The 18134-nt window shown below is 52.2% G+C and overlaps 1 protein-coding gene across 1 annotated transcript; it reads left to right on the top strand.

The window, feature by feature from the left end:
• Nucleotides 1-5930: 5930 nt before the first annotated feature.
• Nucleotides 5931-17015, top strand: NPTX2 (neuronal pentraxin 2). Its single transcript, XM_060123930.1, has 5 exons — nucleotides 5931-6356; nucleotides 7957-8173; nucleotides 13346-13590; nucleotides 15386-15565; nucleotides 16602-17015. Exons 1-5 carry the CDS (start codon nucleotides 5931-5933, stop codon nucleotides 16827-16829), a joined length of 1296 nt encoding a protein of 431 aa, XP_059979913.1. The 3' UTR covers nucleotides 16830-17015.
• The last annotated feature ends 1119 nt before the right edge of the window (nucleotides 17016-18134 follow it).

The following is an 18134-nucleotide window of genomic DNA, read 5'->3' as shown; positions in this document are numbered from 1 at the left end:
AGCCTGATCTGGGAAGATCCCACATGCCACAGAGCAACTAAGCCCGTGCGCCACAGCTACTGAGCCCGCATGCTCCGCAACAAGGGAAGCCACCGCAATGAGAGGCCCGTGCACCGCAACAAAGAACCGCTAGCTGCAACTAGAGAAAGGCTGTGCGTGGCAACGAAGACCCAACGCAGCCAAAAATTAAAATTAATTAATTTATTTTTAAAAGTCTTATAAAGAAAAGTAGAGTTGAACAGTAGATTGGGAGGCAGATGATGGAGACTAAAGAGTTTACAAACATGCATAGGGAAATACTGAGTTTTCCGAGCAGAAGAGTTAAATGATTTAGAGTTGTGCTTCAGGAAAATGGATCTGGCAATAGAATGTAAGTTGAAAGGGAGGTGGCAGAGTTGCAGAGTTTAGTTAGGAGGTAATGGTATAGTTTAGAATAAAAGTAATGAGGTTGTATCAGTGAAGAGAGAGTTGACATATTGTAAAAATAGAATTAGAACTTAGAAACTGACTAGAATTTGAATGGATTTGGAGGGTGGAAGAGGAGACTACAGAGTTTTAAATTTGAATGACTTGGGAAACATTAATACATCAGAAATAGGGGATACAGGATGAAGAAAAGAGGAATGGGGAAGAGAACAATTCATTTAGTTGAGGACATATTGAGTTAGAAGTGTTGGTAGCATATCCTTGAGGTGTCCAGCATGCAATTGGTTTATCATATTCTGGAGCTCTGTATGGATCAGGGAAAGAGCCACTAACATAGAGATCAGAACTAAAAGCACAGTAGAGAGTATACTGAAGGGAGAGAACTATGACAGCTCAACTTTAGACACATGTGCAGGTAATGAAAGAAGATCAAGGAAAGAAAGAAAAAATTCTCCCAAAGCAAGAAGAAAATCAGAAGAATACAATATCATAGAAACAAATAATGGAAAGTTTTAATTTAAAAAGGACTTAGCCAACAATGTTGAATGCTTTAAGTTCCAGGAGAAATATATGAAAATGGTCATTGGATCTGGTATGGCAAATTATTAATTTTTAAGGAAGCTGTTTCTGAGGAAGCCAAGCATTTTAAAGGGTTAATGAGTAAGCTAGGGAGTGGTACAGAGAAAAGGGCTCTTGACTGGGAACCAGAGAACCTGAGTTCCAGCTTGGCCCTGCTGTTAAGTGTCCATATGACATTTTGACCTTTCTTAAACTATTTCCCAGTCTTCAAAATTCTATAAAATCTCCTTCAATCTCACTTTCAGAGATTGAAGCAAGCTACCTGTGTGCCTAAACCACACGAAGATATTGAGTTACAGATATATGTCAGTTTTACTGCTTGTAACTTGTGTAAAACTGAAGCGCTAAGTGTTTCCTAATATAGAGAAATTGAGACTACATTCTAAGAGTATTTCCTCCAAGAAAACCAAGTTGATGAGGTCCCTTCCTTCAGCTCATCCCATCCCCAGTCTACTATCCTTTACTTTTAAAAACTGAGCTAAGACATTATCCTCAGTTTATCCAGTATCTTGTTCTACTGCTTGAAATCAGAGAATGCCACCAAAAGCCCCTTTTTTGTTTGCTGAAATCAGTTGGGTAATATTAATAATCAATCCCCCCAAATCATGGTTTTCCAGCCACATGTGATCGTACACTAGTACAGGAACACTTCCTGAAACTCAATGTCTCATACCACATGCTTCCAAAATTAAACCAGAAATATGTTATTTGAGAAGAACCCAGATGCACTGAAGAGAGAACATTTGCTTTATTTAGTGGCCTTATATCTATTGGGATCCCTTGGCAATACAAACTCAGAATCACTGAAATGTTAAGGACTATAAATCTTTTAGTTGGGTCCAGGCACACAGTCTAGAGATTTTAAGTTAGTGTAGATGTAGAACAGTTCATTTTGACTGAATTCTCTGATTAAAGTTAATAAATACAATGCTTTATCTTAAAAAAACAACACAAAGTAGGATAACATTCTCTTGCTGAGACACCAATAAATTTTCCTTAAGTTCTCATCCCTTCCTTTCCTCCAAAGAGGCTGACCTGTTCTTTCTCAAGAATCCTTTCTTGCCTATTTCATTTCAACTTGATGTCATAGAAAACAAAGGAAAATTTTTAAGTTTGTTTTTAAAAAATGTATATAATTCATCTCTGAATTCAGTGGTTAAAGAGGGAAGAAAAGGACAATTAGGACCTATTGTGCACCTGCTATATGCCAAACATGTTCACATACATTATCTCACTCAAGCCAGACAAAATTTTGTAGTAAATTTAGCTTTGAAGTTAGAGATGAGAAAACTGAGGCTCAGAGAGGTTAAGCTATCCTCTCAAGGTCAAATGGCAAGTTATAAAACTAGAATTGAAACAAGAGCTGTCTGACTCCAAAGCTCAAGCACTTTCTACTCTATCATGCAGTTCATTCTAGTGAAAAATCCACTCTTGAGGGGGGTCTTAGTATTTTAAGCATAAAAGATTATTAGTTAGGAGTCTCTGGAGCCTGCAAATTTTGTTGTATATGCACTGAATCGTACATTAAAAAAACAAAAAGACAAAAAACACCACAAACCACACACTCTTAGTTCCCCCCCCACACGACTGAAATTCAGAACCGAGGACAGTTCCTGAGTCATGTTTGCAGGAAGTTGTCCTTGGATTCTGTTATTGAGCTCAAACCCCCATTCTTGACTTCCCAAGTGGCACTGAGAAAGAGAGAAGGAAATGTAAAAAAGTATAAGATGGATCCTCTGACACCATGGTGGAAATTAGCACATTTCCCAGAAGACCAAGATAAAAATGCATGTGAGAAGAACAAGAGAACCAAACAGATGGGGCAATAAAATGGAGGTGGAATGAGCTCATCAGGATTCCCAGCACACGGTTTAAGTGCATAGTGGGCTCTCAGCTAACCTGGGAGCCAGGAGACATAGTGAATGAGTGGGTGGCTACTATGCTGCAGCATAAATTACACTAAGAGATTAGGTGGAGCTGATTCACTGCTACAGATCTGCATGACTTTTCAAGTGAAGGAGATTCTGTGGGCCCTGGTCTCTGCCACTCATGCAACCATATTCATGGGTAGCCTGAGTCAGAGATGCAGGATCCTTCAGGTAGACGAGGTTGCTGTGCTGTCAGTAAATCAAGGGCAAACCTCCATGCCGCCAAGGGCGGATTTCAACCCCAGCTATGGCCTCTCCCTGTGAGAAGGGTTACCTGCTGTATCACAAGCACCCTGCCTTCCCATAGTCACCCTTGGCTACAGGTGGTTCACAACACAAACAGAAATGACAAGGCTCTGGGACATTCATCACACCGAACAGTGATGCTTTCTCAAACTACCAGCTCTTGAGCATCATCAGAAGGGCCTTCGGAGAGTCTAGTCTCATCCCCTTATCTTATACACAAGGGAACTGATGTCCAGAGAGGAGAAATGACTTGCCCCCAAACCATTTAGCTAGTGACAGAGTTGGTATGAGGACTCCTTCCTAAGCCAGCAGACTTTCCACTGCACCAGGAAGACAAAACAAAGTCCTAAATAGCATATACCCTGTTAACTAAACCCTCTAATTATACTGCCTCCAAAGAAAATAAAGTCTTAAATGCCTGGGTCATTCCATCTGGGCTTTGGCAGTTTCACTGATCACTTCTCATACCGGAAATCTTTTGAGAAATTTACGAGTAAATATTTTGGGATATATGCTTTGTTATTTCTATGTCTTCTTGTACACTGTTTTCTTTATTCAGGAGGAAATTAGAATTCTGGAAATACACTTGATTTATTTAATTATTAAAGGAACAAGCCTCTATTTCAAGCTGTAAATATGAATCTATCAGTCTATGCCAAGAAAGGATATATGGGAAAATATAGGCATACTGCCGTAATTGTCACATCCAATTGAGATCCACCCAGGTCTATGCGTTAAAAAAAACATTGGACCTCTGAGAGAAAATTGAAAAGTCAAATCCTTATCTGGGTAATTCTCAACACGTCTGGATGCAGAGCACTGTGGAATAATCTAAAATGTGACATTTTACAAAGTGCTTTGCAACCTTGTTACTTCATTATTGCAGTTTGTGTATATGAGGGCTCATTTGAACTTGGGGAGTTTCCAAAGAGTTGAAGTAAGAAGGATGTAGGAGGAACGAGTCTATTCAAGGTCATACTTACAGCCTGAAACTGATACCTCCGGGTGGTGCAGACCAACAGAGACATTAGCCCATTAGCCACACAACCCCCACTCCACACCTTCTCTACTATAGTGAATATTCTTACCTGAACCATCATGGCTTCCACTGTCCTCTGCCTTGAGTGCTGTGGAGACCAGATTTCCTGTCTCTAATGTTTATGCATGAAGAGATTTTCATGTATAGAACTTTTTCTTGTAATTTAGCAACATTATCCTTGAAAACCCCACAGCTATTTACATAATGGAAGCTATTGTTCGAAGTGCAAAGCAGGTCAAAATTCGGTTTCTGGAGATTAATCACTGCAGTCTATTTCATATTATCATAATAATTTCATTTACTTTGATACAGTTTGTTTTTAGAATCAACCTCAGCTTCTGTGTATAAGTGACAAATCCATTTGTTTCTCGTATAATGGATAATATGATTAATGACCTTGCCACAGGATTCCTTAAAAACAGAAAAAAATAAAGATTTCCACTTAGAATGTGCAGTAAACCAGTTCCGTCTGTAGCTTTGCACCAAAATCTCTCTGAACTTGTTTGTAAACCACAGCCCAGATTCTGAAACAAATTTGCTCCTGCCTTTGGGGGTTCCTGTCCGTCGATGTACCCTCCAAGAATCTGAGGACAGTGGTTTCTAATGGGTAAACTGGACACGGTGGGCAGCCCATTCACAAGGGTGACGCAGGGTTTCACCACATGGCGCCATCTCAACGCGACTGCGGTCGGGATCAAGGCCCATCCAGCCCAGGCCTTGCTGCATAAGGTCACCACCCGGTGGGCTGTCGCCGGACCCGCACAGGCGAGCCCTGCGCGTGGCCTCGAGACTCCGGCCCACTGCACTCCCCTAGCTGGAGGCAACGTGGCCCGAGGGTGCGCGGGCGACTCCTCCTGCGTCTGGAGCCTGTTTCTGGTCCCCGCAGACCTGAGAATTCTTTCCGGGACGGGGACGGGGACGAGGCCGCTGAGGGCGTCCCGGAGGCGGCCGTCCTGCGTCTCTTTCCCGCCTTCTGAGTGAGGGGGCCGCGGGCGGGGGGCGACGGCAGCCCACGGTTCGAGTCCCGCTCAGGCGCCTCCTCACTTTCTCCACTTGTGAAATGGGGGTCGCCCCCGCCCCCGGGCTGCGGCGACCGCGGAACGAGGCCTGGCGCCGCGCCCGCAGCCCAGAGCCGCCCCAGGGGCCGCCGGGGCACCAGTGGGCTCTTAGCTTCTCCACAGCCCGCGACGCCCGCGTCCTCAGGTGGGTCCGAGGGGCGCCTGGACACGCCGGCCGAGGCTCCCGAAGGCACCCAGAGCCTTTTTTACCTCAGCTCCCCGGTTCTGGGGGACCCGGGGGCCCAAGCTCGCGCCCTCAGCTCGGGCCCACACGCCCACCCCCAGGTCCGCCGCTCCGCCGCTCCGCCGCTCCGCGAGTAGGCGCCCCCGCCCCGCCCCGTGCGTGACGTGAACCAGGCCAAGCCAATCAGAGCTCGCGGCGCCGCTCCCCATGCGCTGGGCCCCCCCCCGTCCCTTCCAGCTTAAGAAAGGGCGCTCGGGTCCGGCTTGGCCAGAGCGCGGAGCCAGGCAGAGCGAAGGAGCTGTACGACGGCTGGCGGCTCCGCGGGCTCCCGCGCTCCCGCTGCCCTCGAGCGGCGCGCCCGGCCGCAGCCCTCCGCGCAGGCGCCCCCGCCGCCCGCCCCGACGGCGCCCGCTAGCCCGCTAGCCTGCCCGCCCGCCCGCGGATGCTGGAGTGAGCGCGGCAGCGGCGGGATGCTGGCGCTGCTGGCCGCTGGCGTGGCGCTCGCCGTGGCTGCCGGGGCCCAAGACGGCCTGGCGCCCGGCAACCGCTTCGTGTGCACTGCTTTGCCCCCGGAGGCGGCGCGCGCCGGCTGCCCACTGCCCGCGATGCCCATGCAGGGCGGCGCGCTGAGCCCCGAGGAGGAGCTGCGGGCCGCGGTGCTGCAGCTGCGTGAGACCGTCGTGCAGCAGAAGGAGACGCTGGGCTCGCAACGCGAGGCCATTCGCGAGCTCACGGCCAAACTGGGGCGCTGCGAGGGGCTTGCGGGGGGCAAGGCGCCGGGCCGGGCGGCCTCGGGCAAGGACACCATGGGCGACCTGCCGCGGGACCCTGGCCACGTCGTGGAGCAGCTCAGCCGCTCTCTGCAGACCCTCAAGGACCGCCTGGAGAGCCTCGAGGTAGCAAGGGCGAGGGGTCCCTGGGGGAACGTCCCCGAGGCTCAGGGCAGAGGAGGGGCGCATGGTCCTGCCACCAGGTTGTGCGGAACACGGCCGCCCGGACGCGCTCAGAAGCAGGGCGAGCTGGGTTCGGGGTCAGGGGCGTTCTCGGTCCTGCTCTGGAACTTACTTGCTTGGCTCGCATCCCTCCTCCCCACCTCCTTACTGGAAGCGAAGGGTTAAATCGCCCCGCGCGCCAGGACTGCCAACTGTGCGGCCATTCACTTCCCGAGGTCCGGGCTGGCGAACGCGGATGGCCTCCTCTCTCTCTTTGCAAATCTCCGAGTCTCCCCTAGCAGGACGCGCTCGTGAAGCTTCTGTCGGGTGACGTGAGGCTGCCGCGTGAGGTCAGCAGCCCTGGGCGTCCGGTGTTTCCTTTCATAAATCAAGTTGGGCTGGACGAGAGCAGGTGGAGGTCCGGGGGTCTTGGCGGGAGGCGAGCGCGGGCCAGTCACCGGCCATACTAGACGCGCCTTGGAGGAAACCTGGTTAACTTCAAAGCCACTGTCCCCAAATTGCGCGGATCTAAGGTGCCCTTCCCGATTGCTTTGGGGGAAGGGACCTTATTCCCTTCTCTCTTGGAAGGCGTATGCAGTTTGGAACTTTGAGAGAGAAATGTTCATTTAATTTCTATCTTTACTTTCCACCCTGTTTAAGCAGTGTGGATGTTTCTGTTATACACGTTTACCAAAATACTACTTCGCAAAACTAGGTTTCAATTACAGGTGGTAATTATTGCAAAATTACTTGAGAGTTTCCCGTGGCATGATGGCTAAATACAGTATTTCCAGCATCTGTATATCCTTCGATTCATTATGATTAATAACAGCTAACATTTCTGGAACACTAAATATGCGCCAGGCGTATTATCTAATTTTAACCCGTGCGACAACCCCGTGAGGCAGATCCTATAATCTGCATTTAAAATTTGGAGCACTTAGAGAGAGGGGGTAAATAGCTTGCCAAGGACTCATGGCTAGACAGTGGCTGGCTGCCTTCAGAGCCAGCAAAATGGTAGAGGAGTGAAAGAAATAAAAGCAAAGATTTCTGGAATTCAGAGTAGTCACGCTTTAGAGTTCTCATTTTCCAGTAACATCCCTGCAACCCTAGTCACGCACCTTTGTGCCATACTGGAGCTTGGGGGGGTTAGATGAAAGTTCATCAGTTTTGAGGACCATTTGATTAACTCTTTCTCTCTCTTTTAATCCTAGCTGTATTTTGGTCTTTACTTGAGAATGACAGATGTTGGTTAAATTTTTGACCTTTTAGTAAAAGAAGAAAAACAGCTTTCTCAGAGGAAAAATGAGACTCCTAAGTTTCAAATATCACAGCAGAGCAATTCTTGTCTGACTATGAAATCCTTTCCATACCCCCAACCAAAAAAAAAAAAAAAAAGCATCAGTGAAATGCTCCCTTTCCTGCCACTGGCTGGCACGATTGAATACTCCCACTTTGGAAGCTTCTCCCTGTGGGGGGGGGGCATTGGAGCTACATCTCACAGTTTCTTTTTAACTGGCCTTAATAGTTCTCCCGCTTGCGTCCACTCCTCCCCCACCAAAAGCACCAGCTCCGAGTGAACATGTCCAGCACGGCGCTGCCCGGCGACTTTCGGGAGGTGCTCCAGCGGCGGCTGGGGGAGCTGGAGAGGCAGCTGCTGAGCAAGGTGGCCGAGCTGGAGGACGAGAAGTCCCTGCTCCACAACGAGACCTCAGCTCACCGCCAGAAGACCGAGAGCGCCCTGAACTCGCTGCTGCAGAGGGTGACCGAGCTGGAGCGAGGTGAGTGCTTCACCAGCGTCTCTGTGGCCCCTTGGCTGACATCCCTCCGGCCCCCCAGCCCACTGTCTTCCTTCTTGGCTGCCCCTTCTTGGCTTGGAAGTGGGGCTCAGAGTAAGGGAGGGCAGGCCGGGAGGGGTCAGCAGCACAGCCCTCTTGGCCATTGACAGATGAGGCCACTCCCAGACCCCTGCCTGCTGACTCTCGGGGCAGTGGCTCTGCTCCCGAGTTTCCCGAGTTTGCTCGGCTCTGAGGCTGCTCTCCCATCACCTCTGAACCTTCAGTCTGAACCTTCAGTCTGAACCTTCAGCAGAAAACCACCTGACTCCTTACCATCCAATCAACAATCCACCTCTCCCTTCTGCCTCTCACTTCTCAGATGAAGTGTTGCGTTTTCAACCTGAGTCATCTCATGGTGCACAGGGTTGGGGTTTCTCCCCCACGGGTGGGCCGACTTGGCCTTGTTGGCACTTGTCAGAGATGGTGGGCATGGAGGGGGCTGATGGCTGATGGGAGTGGCCTGGGTTTCATCACTTGTGCTCAGACCCCCGTTGTCAGCGGTGATTGTGGCACCACATGGTTCGTGGCTGTTTTTTGTTGTTGTTGTTTTATAGTCTGTAGTTAGACTCACTCATATTCCTTTTATTGCGTGATAAATTATAGGAATATCTGACTTAACAGATGTACTATAGCTCTGAAGATTCTGGAAAGGATTCCTCAGCCAACTGTAATAGCAAAATAGTGCTCATAAACAGGACTAGGTTCTGGTTAGGAAAACATGTCCCGAAATCCAGCTGGGTCAGTTGTGACCAGCCAGGTGACTTTTCTTTTAGCCAAGTTAGAGACCATTGTACCTGATTGGTTGTACTTATGTAGTCGCAGCAGGAAGTGTTTGTGCTAGCCCAGCTTCCTCCTCAACCAGTTATGGCTGATGAATTCAAACTGCATTGCTAGGTCTCCAAAGAAGAGCTTGTCATTAATGTCTTTCTAGGGTGAGACATTACTGACCGCTTTGCATTTGTATTATTCCCACTATGCGAATCCAAACTCGCACAGCATGCGTGAACAGGAAGCAGACAATGAGGGTGACTGATAACAGCCATTTCCGGAATTAACCCTGCCCCCAGCCCCACTGGCATGTCCGTGGAAAAGCAAGACGCTCGGGATCAGCTCGGACAAACAACCTAATCCCTGACCTCCTGCCAGGTGGCCATTTCAGTCCCTTCTTAACTAGCCCCTGCAGCAGATTCTGAGTATCTTTCTCTTCTCTGCTCACTTTCTGGTGGGTAAGTTTCTTCCACAGACAGGAAGGGGAGGGATCAAGGGCTCTAGATCATTCAGATTGCACGGGGTGTGAAGTTTTAGGTCTGCTGGTAGTGGATATAAGATTGTAGTCTTTTCAGATACACTAAGCTGACAAGGGCAATTTCTCATGACTCAGTTTTATGAATGGGTAGGTGAATGTCCAATGGCAGAATGTCCACTTACTCCTTCAGCGACGTGGGCTCCGCAGGGCCAGATGGAGTCACCCAAGGGGATGGTGTTTCTGTTTCATTTGATTTAGTCGCTTTTACAGCAGCATCCCAGAAGTCCCAGGTCTCCTTCATCCCTCTCCTGTTCTCTCCCTCCAGAAAAGTCTGTCCTTCCTTCCTTCCTCTTATTACTACACTTGGATTCTTGAGTTAAAAAAAAAAGTCCTCTCTGCCTCACCTCCATTGCTGGGTGACCTCAGGAAGCTCATAAGGTCTCAAGAGCCTTCCCCGGAGGCAAAGCAACTGCAGCTCAGGCCTCTGTCACAGGACAGGAGGAGAGGAAGGCAGCGTCAGGGCCAGGGGAGGGTGGCTCGGGTTCCCTTGCCCAGCCTCGCCCTCATGGGACCTGGAACCTGCAGGCTGAGGGAGCAGGGACACTGCAGTTACTCAGTAGCTTGAAGCAGGGTTGGCTGTAGAATGAGGGGAGAGCTTTGCCAGAGACCTTGGTGGCTGTATACCTCGCTTGGCATGGCAGCCGCGTGGCTACAAGGAGGTGGGTTAGTAGAAGTCCACTGAGTTAGAGCGTGGAGACAGGATTCCTGTTATACCCATTTCATAGACCAGAAAAGTGCTCCGAGGTTCCCAGCCAGACGTGTCATGTGGGGAGAGGGGACCAGCTGGTGAGCAATCCCGCCCCTCCCCGTTTTATTCTGTGACTCCAGGGAGGTTGTGAGTTTCACGTGGCTTCCCCTAAGGTTCTTCATCATGGCTTGGGCCACCCAGGAGATGCCACTTTTTGACTCTCCCTCCCATCCTTAGCCTGCCTGTTCACAGCCAGAAAGCAACAGTCAGGGCTCACCCCAGCCAGCCTGATTCCTGTAGCCATGCTCTTTGGTGCTACGGAAAGCCCTCAGAGCTCACCTGCCCCAGAGGGGAAGTCCGTGTTCGAACTAGAGCTGGACTGCACGACATTAAGTCCCCTGGCTGGCCATTCTTGCAGAGCCCGCAGGCCCTGGCACTGGGCAGCAGCTCAGCCTTTGCTGTCCCCTGCCTTTTGACCCCACCACAAGAATTCTCGAATCCTGTTTGCTCCACCCAGCCGTGGGATGAGTCTTTGAGGAAAATTACCATCTGCTGACCGATTAGCCTTCTGGGCAGTTCTGAGTTTATGTCTGTCATGTAGAGACAAGTGTGAAGGGATGTGTAGACTCCCAGGCCCCAAATATACCATGAGTAGAATATACACTGTGTTCCTTAGAAGCATCCTGCTGAGCCCAGAGGAGAGAGACCTCCACCATGTGCAAAGTGGGGGCTTTGGGGTGCTCTGGCCTTCGCCGCATCGTCCCCTGCCTGTTAAGTGCCTGTTCTGCACCAGACGCTGGCCTCTGAGCTCCACATTCTCTATCCTCTGTAACCCCTGCAGCAACCCAGTGAGATGGGATCTAGTTAGACGAGGGACTGAGTCAGAGCTAAGCGATGCCTGCATTCACGTGGCTGGCAGATTGCAGAGCTGGGGTTGAGGTTAGTGGTGACCCCCGAGGACCAGAGTCATGAAGGCTGCAGCCTGGAGGGGCATGTGAGCTCCGGCCATGCTGGGCGGGAGGCTCCTCCCAGCCCAGTGGTGTGCATCCAACCCTGTGTGTGCCCCTGCCACCCAGGTCCCACGGGTGCTCATTTTCTTTATTGTGAGACCTCCTCATCTGCGGCTGCCTCCAGACCCGGGTCCGCCGGCGAGGGAGAGCCGAGCTCGGAGTTGAAGTAAATGTTGGAACCCTTGTCTCTTTGGTCTCAAGCCACCCCCCTCCTTAGCTTGTCTGCCACCTGCAGTCTCTGATTTATTGGTCAGGGCTTTTAATTCCTTAATTGGTTTTAACTGAGTTTCCTCTGAACCTCCAAGCTGTTTTATGTAAATAGAGGGCACCGGCTTTCGAGGTATGGCCACCCCTCGGCTCTCCCAGCTCTGATGAAACCTCTGTTGTCACCGAGCTAACGATATTACTGACACCGAGCCTTATTAAGTCAGCAAGCCTGCCCACCTGCCAGGAGAGAAGCAATTTCTCTCTATTAGATAATCACATCTCGTGAAAACACAAGCGTTTGCAGATTAAGTACTCGCAGCTGCGCGTAGCGGGAAGAGGGACTTCGGTTCCTGGTTCTGTCACTCACGGGCTGCGTGACCTGGGGTAAGTCCCATGGTGCCCCCACTGTGCAACCTGCCAAATCGGGGAGTTGGGGCTTTCTGGTTCTCTCTCTTAGCTCTGCTTCAGCCTCATGTGGGGCCCCTGCCAGCCTAACCTCTAGCCTGGCCGCATCCTCGGCTTCCCCAGGCAACAGGGTCTTCCCAGCCCTCGCCGGGTGCTCCACGGCCTTGGGAGGTCAGGATGGATGAGGCAAGACTGCACAACCAGCAGATAGAAGTAAATGCTACGTATGAAGCCCAGATTCTAGTATTTCTATGCTGCCTGTTCCGGAGAGGTTGGAAGGGTGACACTGGGCCCTGCTGCCTTCCTTTGCAGAAGGTCCCTCGGTAGGTGTGAACCGTGGCACCGAAGAGCTTCTCTCACGTGTTCCTCGCTGTGGCAGAAAATGAGTTTGGGGGATCATGATGGAGAAAGTTCATCCACTCTGGGTCCTGTTCTACAGAGGGGGGCAAGAAAGGGACAGATTTAGTCCTCCAGTGACATGGGCAGTTTGGTTCCAGGCCGGGAGAGCCTGCCTGTCTTTGACAGAGATGGGGACCATCTGGCCCCTTGTGTGTGATTAATAAATACTTGTTGAATGAATGAAAGGCATTTAGGTTCCTTCCCTGGCAGCGCCTGGTCCCCAAATAAGAGGGAAGCTTTTACTGTGACAGCTCCCAGAGTCACCAGTCCCCTGCAAACTCTGAGATCTGTGATAACCAGGCAGGGGCTTGTCTTCTTGCGTGTTTATTTATGATGCTGCCATTAATTTTGAGCTTAAATCAAAACTGTACTGAAAATGCCTTAGGCCTGTTTAAGAGTATCACTCTTTTCAAAAGGTCTGGGACGTGCCATTTACATGGGGACGGCCCCAGGCAGGCCTCAAGGGTCAAGACCCCGGCCGGTGGGTAGCCTCTGTGGAGGGGGAGCCTGTGCATTTCCCTGCCTCCCATTGCTTCCAGACTGCAGGAGACGGTCCATCAACTCGGTGTCCTCTTGAGGAGAGCAGGGCAGATCGTGAGCAAAGCAATTCACACCAGGGATTTAGTCCAAAAGCCCCTTCTGAGTTAAGTTGTGTCGGGTCACGGGTGCCTGGCTCCGTCGCCTCGGGCGGTGGTGGTTCTTCTGGGGGAGAAGTGACATGGACTCATTGGGGGACAAGTGTCTTTGGAGCGCCTGGGGTCCTGTAAGATGTCCTGCCTCCAAGCCCAGCAGGCCCCTGACCCAGCCCTGCTGAAGGGGCCGGGATTTCAAGCAAACAGTGGAGGGAACAGGGTTTCTGGCTTAATTTAACCAGAAAGTTAAATCCTGCTTGCCCCTACACACTTCCTTGAGCTTCCAAGAGTGAGGATATGCCTGTTTCCCACTGGAGCTTCAGCACTGAACAGCAGCCGGTCAGTAGCAGGTGCTCCGTTGTTTGGGGGACCCGCCGGTAGGCCGGGCGGGGGTCCAGGTGGGCTGCCGCTCTGGGTTGTGGTTGAGAGAGGGCTCACATGCTGTTGCCCCTCTCTCCCCCGCCCCAGGCAACAGTGCTTTCAAGTCGCCTGATGCCTTCAAAGTGTCCCTCCCCCTGCGCACGAACTACCTGTACGGCAAGATCAAGAAGACGCTGCCCGAGCTGTACGCCTTCACCATCTGCCTGTGGCTGCGGTCCAGCGCCTCGCCGGGCATCGGCACCCCGTTCTCTTACGCGGTGCCCGGGCAGGCCAATGAGATCGTGCTGATAGAGTGGGGCAACAACCCCATTGAGCTGCTCATCAACGACAAGGTGAGGCCTGCTGGGACGGCCACCCCCCTATCCTGGCAGCCACAGAGGTTGGGATGTTGCAGGGAGCCTGACGTCTGGCCACGGGGCTGTCCTCCTCGCAGTGGGGACAGTTTTGGCCTGACTCAGTCCCCCTCTGGGCAGGTGGCTGGGTAGGGGGCAGGGGGCAGGCAGCTGCAGCTTGTGGAGATCCAAGCTGTGAATCCCGCCAGGAAGCAGCAGAGGGTCCAGGCACAGAGGCCACAGAAGGAACAGAATGAGCTGGGTCTCTGCGTGCTAGCCTGAATTGTCACGGACCCTCGGGCCGGTCAGTGAGGGCTGTTCCCCGGGGCTGCACCAATTAGGCGAGGGTGTGTATTTGTGTGTGTGTGTGTGTGTGTGTGTGTGTGTGTGTATGAGTGTGTGATATTTCTCATGAGCACATCTTTAGTGGGGGGGGGCTTGAAATATATTTATATACAATAAAATTTACACTTTTTAGTGTATAGTTCAACCAGTTTTAACAAATGCATACAATTACTGTATCCACCACAATTAAAATCTAGAACAGTTTCATCATCCTCCAAATTTCCTCATTCCCCTTTGTAGTCACCTCCTGCTCCTACCGCACCCCATGGCAACCACCCATCTGTCCCCATCCCTGTAGTCCTGCCTTTTACAGAGTAAATGTCCCCTTTCTGACGGACTGGCTTATTTCGACATTCAGGAACGCGGTCTCCTCAAGAGATCAGCTCTGAGCATCTGCGGGACCCTCCAACAGCCTCACCTAAACTTAAGTCAGGCTCCACGTCACCTGAACTGCATCCTCACACCCTTCTTGCTGGAGCTGAGTGGTGAATGGCTGCACCAGCCCCCTGGCTGCCTGAGCCCCCAGAGCGCTCACCAGGCAATGGCCTCCCACCCTGTCTGTCTTTACTAAACCCGCCCTGGCTGGAACTGAAGTGGGAAATGCTGTGGAATCCACCTTCAGGGCTCTTTCCAGTGGTGACCACATCCTTGAGCTAGGGATTAATTATTCTAAATAAGGCCCTTGGAGGAGGCAAGGCCGAGAGCCTTGTTTTCCTCTCGGTTTAGATGTCGTGTAAATAGCCCATTCCTGGGAGGGAGCTCCGGGTTGCTAGGACACCAGCAGTAACAACACAGTGTTTCACAGGCCTACTGGTCTGTAGAGCACTCACAGGACTGCCAGGAGACAGTGTGGGTGGGAAAGGCCCTCCCCCCAGCTCTACGTGCATCCCCCCACCCCCCTACACTCACACGTAATTGAAGGTGCTCTGCACAGGAGGACACACATACACGCAGATCCCCAAGTGCTCTGCACAGGAGGACACACATACACGCAGATCCCCAAGTCCCACGATGGCACTTGGGACTTTGCCTGCAGCGGGTAGATGCCTGGTCTGTTTTCCAAAGAAATTGGTCCAGTAGAGTCCTGACTTCCCTTTAGATGCTCCAGTGAGGGATGTTCAGGACCAGTATGCGGGGTGGGGAGCCGTCTGTCACATTTGCTTGGTCTGCACAGAATCCTAGGCCCTTAACTAAGCCCAGGTCCAAGGGTGTCCAGTTGAAAGCAGGTCACCCTGGGGTCAGGGTGTGTACCCAGGCTGCCCCTTTCCCCTTAAGAGTCTGTGACACACGTGGTGTCTCCAGCCCAAGGGTCACTCTGAGCTGGGCAAGGTTGGGCATGTTACCCACAGAGCATAGAAGGGGAGCAGCAGTGGGCCCAGGGTCTCCGTATCCCCAGGTCAGACTCCTGGGAACCCCAAGGGGGCCCTCACCTGCACGTTGCCGCCCACAGGTCGCACAGCTGCCCCTGTTTGTCAGTGACGGCAAGTGGCACCACATCTGTGTCACCTGGACAACGCGGGACGGCATGTGGGAGGCCTTCCAGGATGGGGAGAAGCTGGGCACCGGGGAGAACCTGGCCCCGTGGCACCCCATCAAGCCGGGGGGTGTGCTGATTCTCGGGCAGGAGCAGGTGGGTGCAGGTGGGGTGCCGGGAGGAGCGGCTGGCAGGCCAAGCAGCACACGGCCGGGCCTGCGGGCTGCCCCTGGCCCTGCTCAGCTGTCTGTCTGCCTGCCAGACCTGGACCTGGCCACCGCAGCACGACGACCACCCTGGATGGCCAGCATCCCCGCCGGCTCAGCCCGTGCTGTCCTGTGGCCTAAGGGGCTGAGAGCGGGGATGGGGACACATCCTGCCCTTCCTGGCAGGGACCAAGTTGGTGTGGTGGGTTCAGACAGATTCTAGAATGGAGTCTGTCCGATACAGGTGAGCAGGAGTGACCCTGGCGTCCCAGGGTTAGGTAGCGACCCCGGGCCATCTCTCCAGCTGTTTGGCCTCTGCCGGCCACTGCATTGACTCCAGATGCTGGGCGCTGGCTGGTATTGGCATCTTCCAGGAGCTGCCAGCTCAGGGTCGCGACCCTGATCCCCAGCAAGGGCACCTGGGGAACAACACCTGTGGGCGAGATGGGGCCAGGCCTCAGAGACTGCGCTCAGAAAACTCGCCATCTGGGGCAGAGGCCATCTGCTCTCGGGCAGATGAGAATTCACATTTCAGTCTGTGTTTGGGGTTTCCTGGAAAACGTGGAAAATGAGGGAACAGACTCCAGGTCCTCTGGGGGGCTTTGAGTCTGGGCCCTTGGCTCTCCCCGCTCCCCACTACCCTGTTTCTTCTCCCCTGGGAGGGGCTGGGAGTCGGGAGACCCGGGTCCAGTCCTCGCTCTGGGACCTTGGGCAAGGATCTCTCTGCTTAGTTTCCCCTCCCTAAAATGGGCCAGTTTGAGTCATGCCATTTCCCAGGCCTGACGTGGCCTAAAGCTTTGGAACTGGCAGGAATCAGTGGTCACAGGCTGCGATCTGAGTTGGGGAGTCAGGGAAATGCCCCAGTCCCCATCTCCCTCCCAGGCTGGCATCCCCCCACCTCCCCTGAAGCCGGTCACGCCCTGGGACAGGTAGCAGATGTGTCTGCCTGTGAGCCTGCCCCGATGCAGTCTGTTCCTCCTTCCCAGGACACGGTTGGGGGCAGGTTCGATGCCACGCAGGCATTCGTGGGGGAGCTCAGCCAGTTCAACATATGGGACCGCGTCCTTCGTGCACAAGAAATCATCAACATCGCCAACTGCTCCACGAACATGCCGGGCAACATCATCCCCTGGGTGGACAACAACGTGGACGTGTTTGGAGGGGCTTCAAAGTGGCCGGTGGAGACCTGCGAGGAGCGTCTCCTTGACTTGTAGCCACCTGCTCCTCTGTCCAGGAGGCGGGGGTCGGGCCGTTCCCCTTACTCCCCCGGTGGAACTGTGTATAAACCTCCTGCCATAGTGCGCCGGGACCCCCAAAGCCCGTTCCCAGGGCATCTCTAAGCCTGAGGCGTTTGTCACCAGCTTATTTGTTCCTAACCAAGATTTTGTTGGTTTTGGGGGAGGGGGAAGAAGCCCTGAGCTGCAGGTGGGTGGATTTCGGACTTCTGCTGTGAAGGGACTCTTGTCCTTAAAGCCCTGTTCAGCACCCCTGTAAATGCTGGCGCACCCCAGCCCTGCCCGCCCTCTCGGATCCTTGGTGTCTCGTGTGCGCCGTCTGTCCGTCCCCTTCAGAGCCTGTGCATCCATCCTGCTGGCGTGGCCGCGTCCCTCGTGTGTTGAGTTACACCCTGCTGTCAACTGAGCACGCAGCAAACCACCCCCGCCCCGTTCCACCCTCCCCGCAAAAGGGCCTTTCTCTTGATGTTCTTTACGCTGTGAATATTTCCGTCCCAGGAACTCTTGAGTCTACTGAGGAAGGCGGGCTGCCCGGACAATGCCCTGCGTTCTCCAAGGTGGAGGGGGCATCCATGGCTCCAGAGAGGGGGCTGTGAATGGGAACTCAGAACGGAGAAGGGCCATGGCAGCTGTCCCTCCCCCTCTGTCACCTCTCCCTCTGACCCATGCTTTGGCAGAATCCTGGTTGGGTATGGCTTTGAAAGGTGTCTTTTCTCCACTGGTGCCAAAAGTTCAGTTGCAGCTTTTACAACCATTCGGTGTGGTTTGGGGAATTTATTTATTTATTTTTTCCCGACAGAAGAGAGCAGCCGTTAGCTGGCTCGCATTTTTGATGTCTCGCCCCACTGTGAGGAACGTGCTAGTTTTTTTGTTGTTGTTGTTTGGACGTGCTAGTTTTAATTCATGTTGATTCCTGTAAGCATTTGACTGTCTCCAGTATTTCCCCCAGAATGTTTTCAGGAAACGAATGTCATTTGGCTGATGTCTGTTTAGTGACTCCAGGCTGATTAATTTATTGGACAGAGGTAGTAATTTATTTTAAAGATAACGTGATTAGTGGGGAAATTTATACAGCTAAATATTATATATTTTATTTTTCATACATGTTTGAAGTGCAAATCTGTGGATATTCCATTTGTAGGAGCAAGTCGACATGCCCATCCTAACACTGTATGCTACAAGAACTCTTCTGATGATGGAATTTTGATTAAAATGCACTGGAAGATGCCTTGATGTCTGCTTTCTCCTTGTCCGGGGCTGAGGGCAGGGAGGGCTGGTGCTTTG

The sequence above is a fragment of the Lagenorhynchus albirostris genome, chromosome 15 (genome assembly GCF_949774975.1).
Source record: "Lagenorhynchus albirostris chromosome 15, mLagAlb1.1, whole genome shotgun sequence".
Taxonomy (NCBI): Eukaryota; Metazoa; Chordata; class Mammalia; order Artiodactyla; family Delphinidae; genus Lagenorhynchus; species Lagenorhynchus albirostris.
This window is presented reverse-complemented; position numbering and strand designations above follow the sequence as displayed.

Bases quoted from the DNA above. Each gene is read 5' to 3' on its own strand.
- NPTX2 (XM_060123930.1), top strand. From the start codon at position 5,931: ATGCTGGCGCTGCTGGCCGCTGGCGTGGCGCTCGCCGTGGCTGCCGGG. The intron at 6,357-7,956 runs GTAGCAAGGGCG...CCCCACCAAAAG, and splicing joins ACCGCCTGGAGAGCCTCGAG to CACCAGCTCCGAGTGAACAT. The intron at 15,566-16,601 runs GTGGGTGCAGGT...CCTCCTTCCCAG, and splicing joins TGATTCTCGGGCAGGAGCAG to GACACGGTTGGGGGCAGGTT.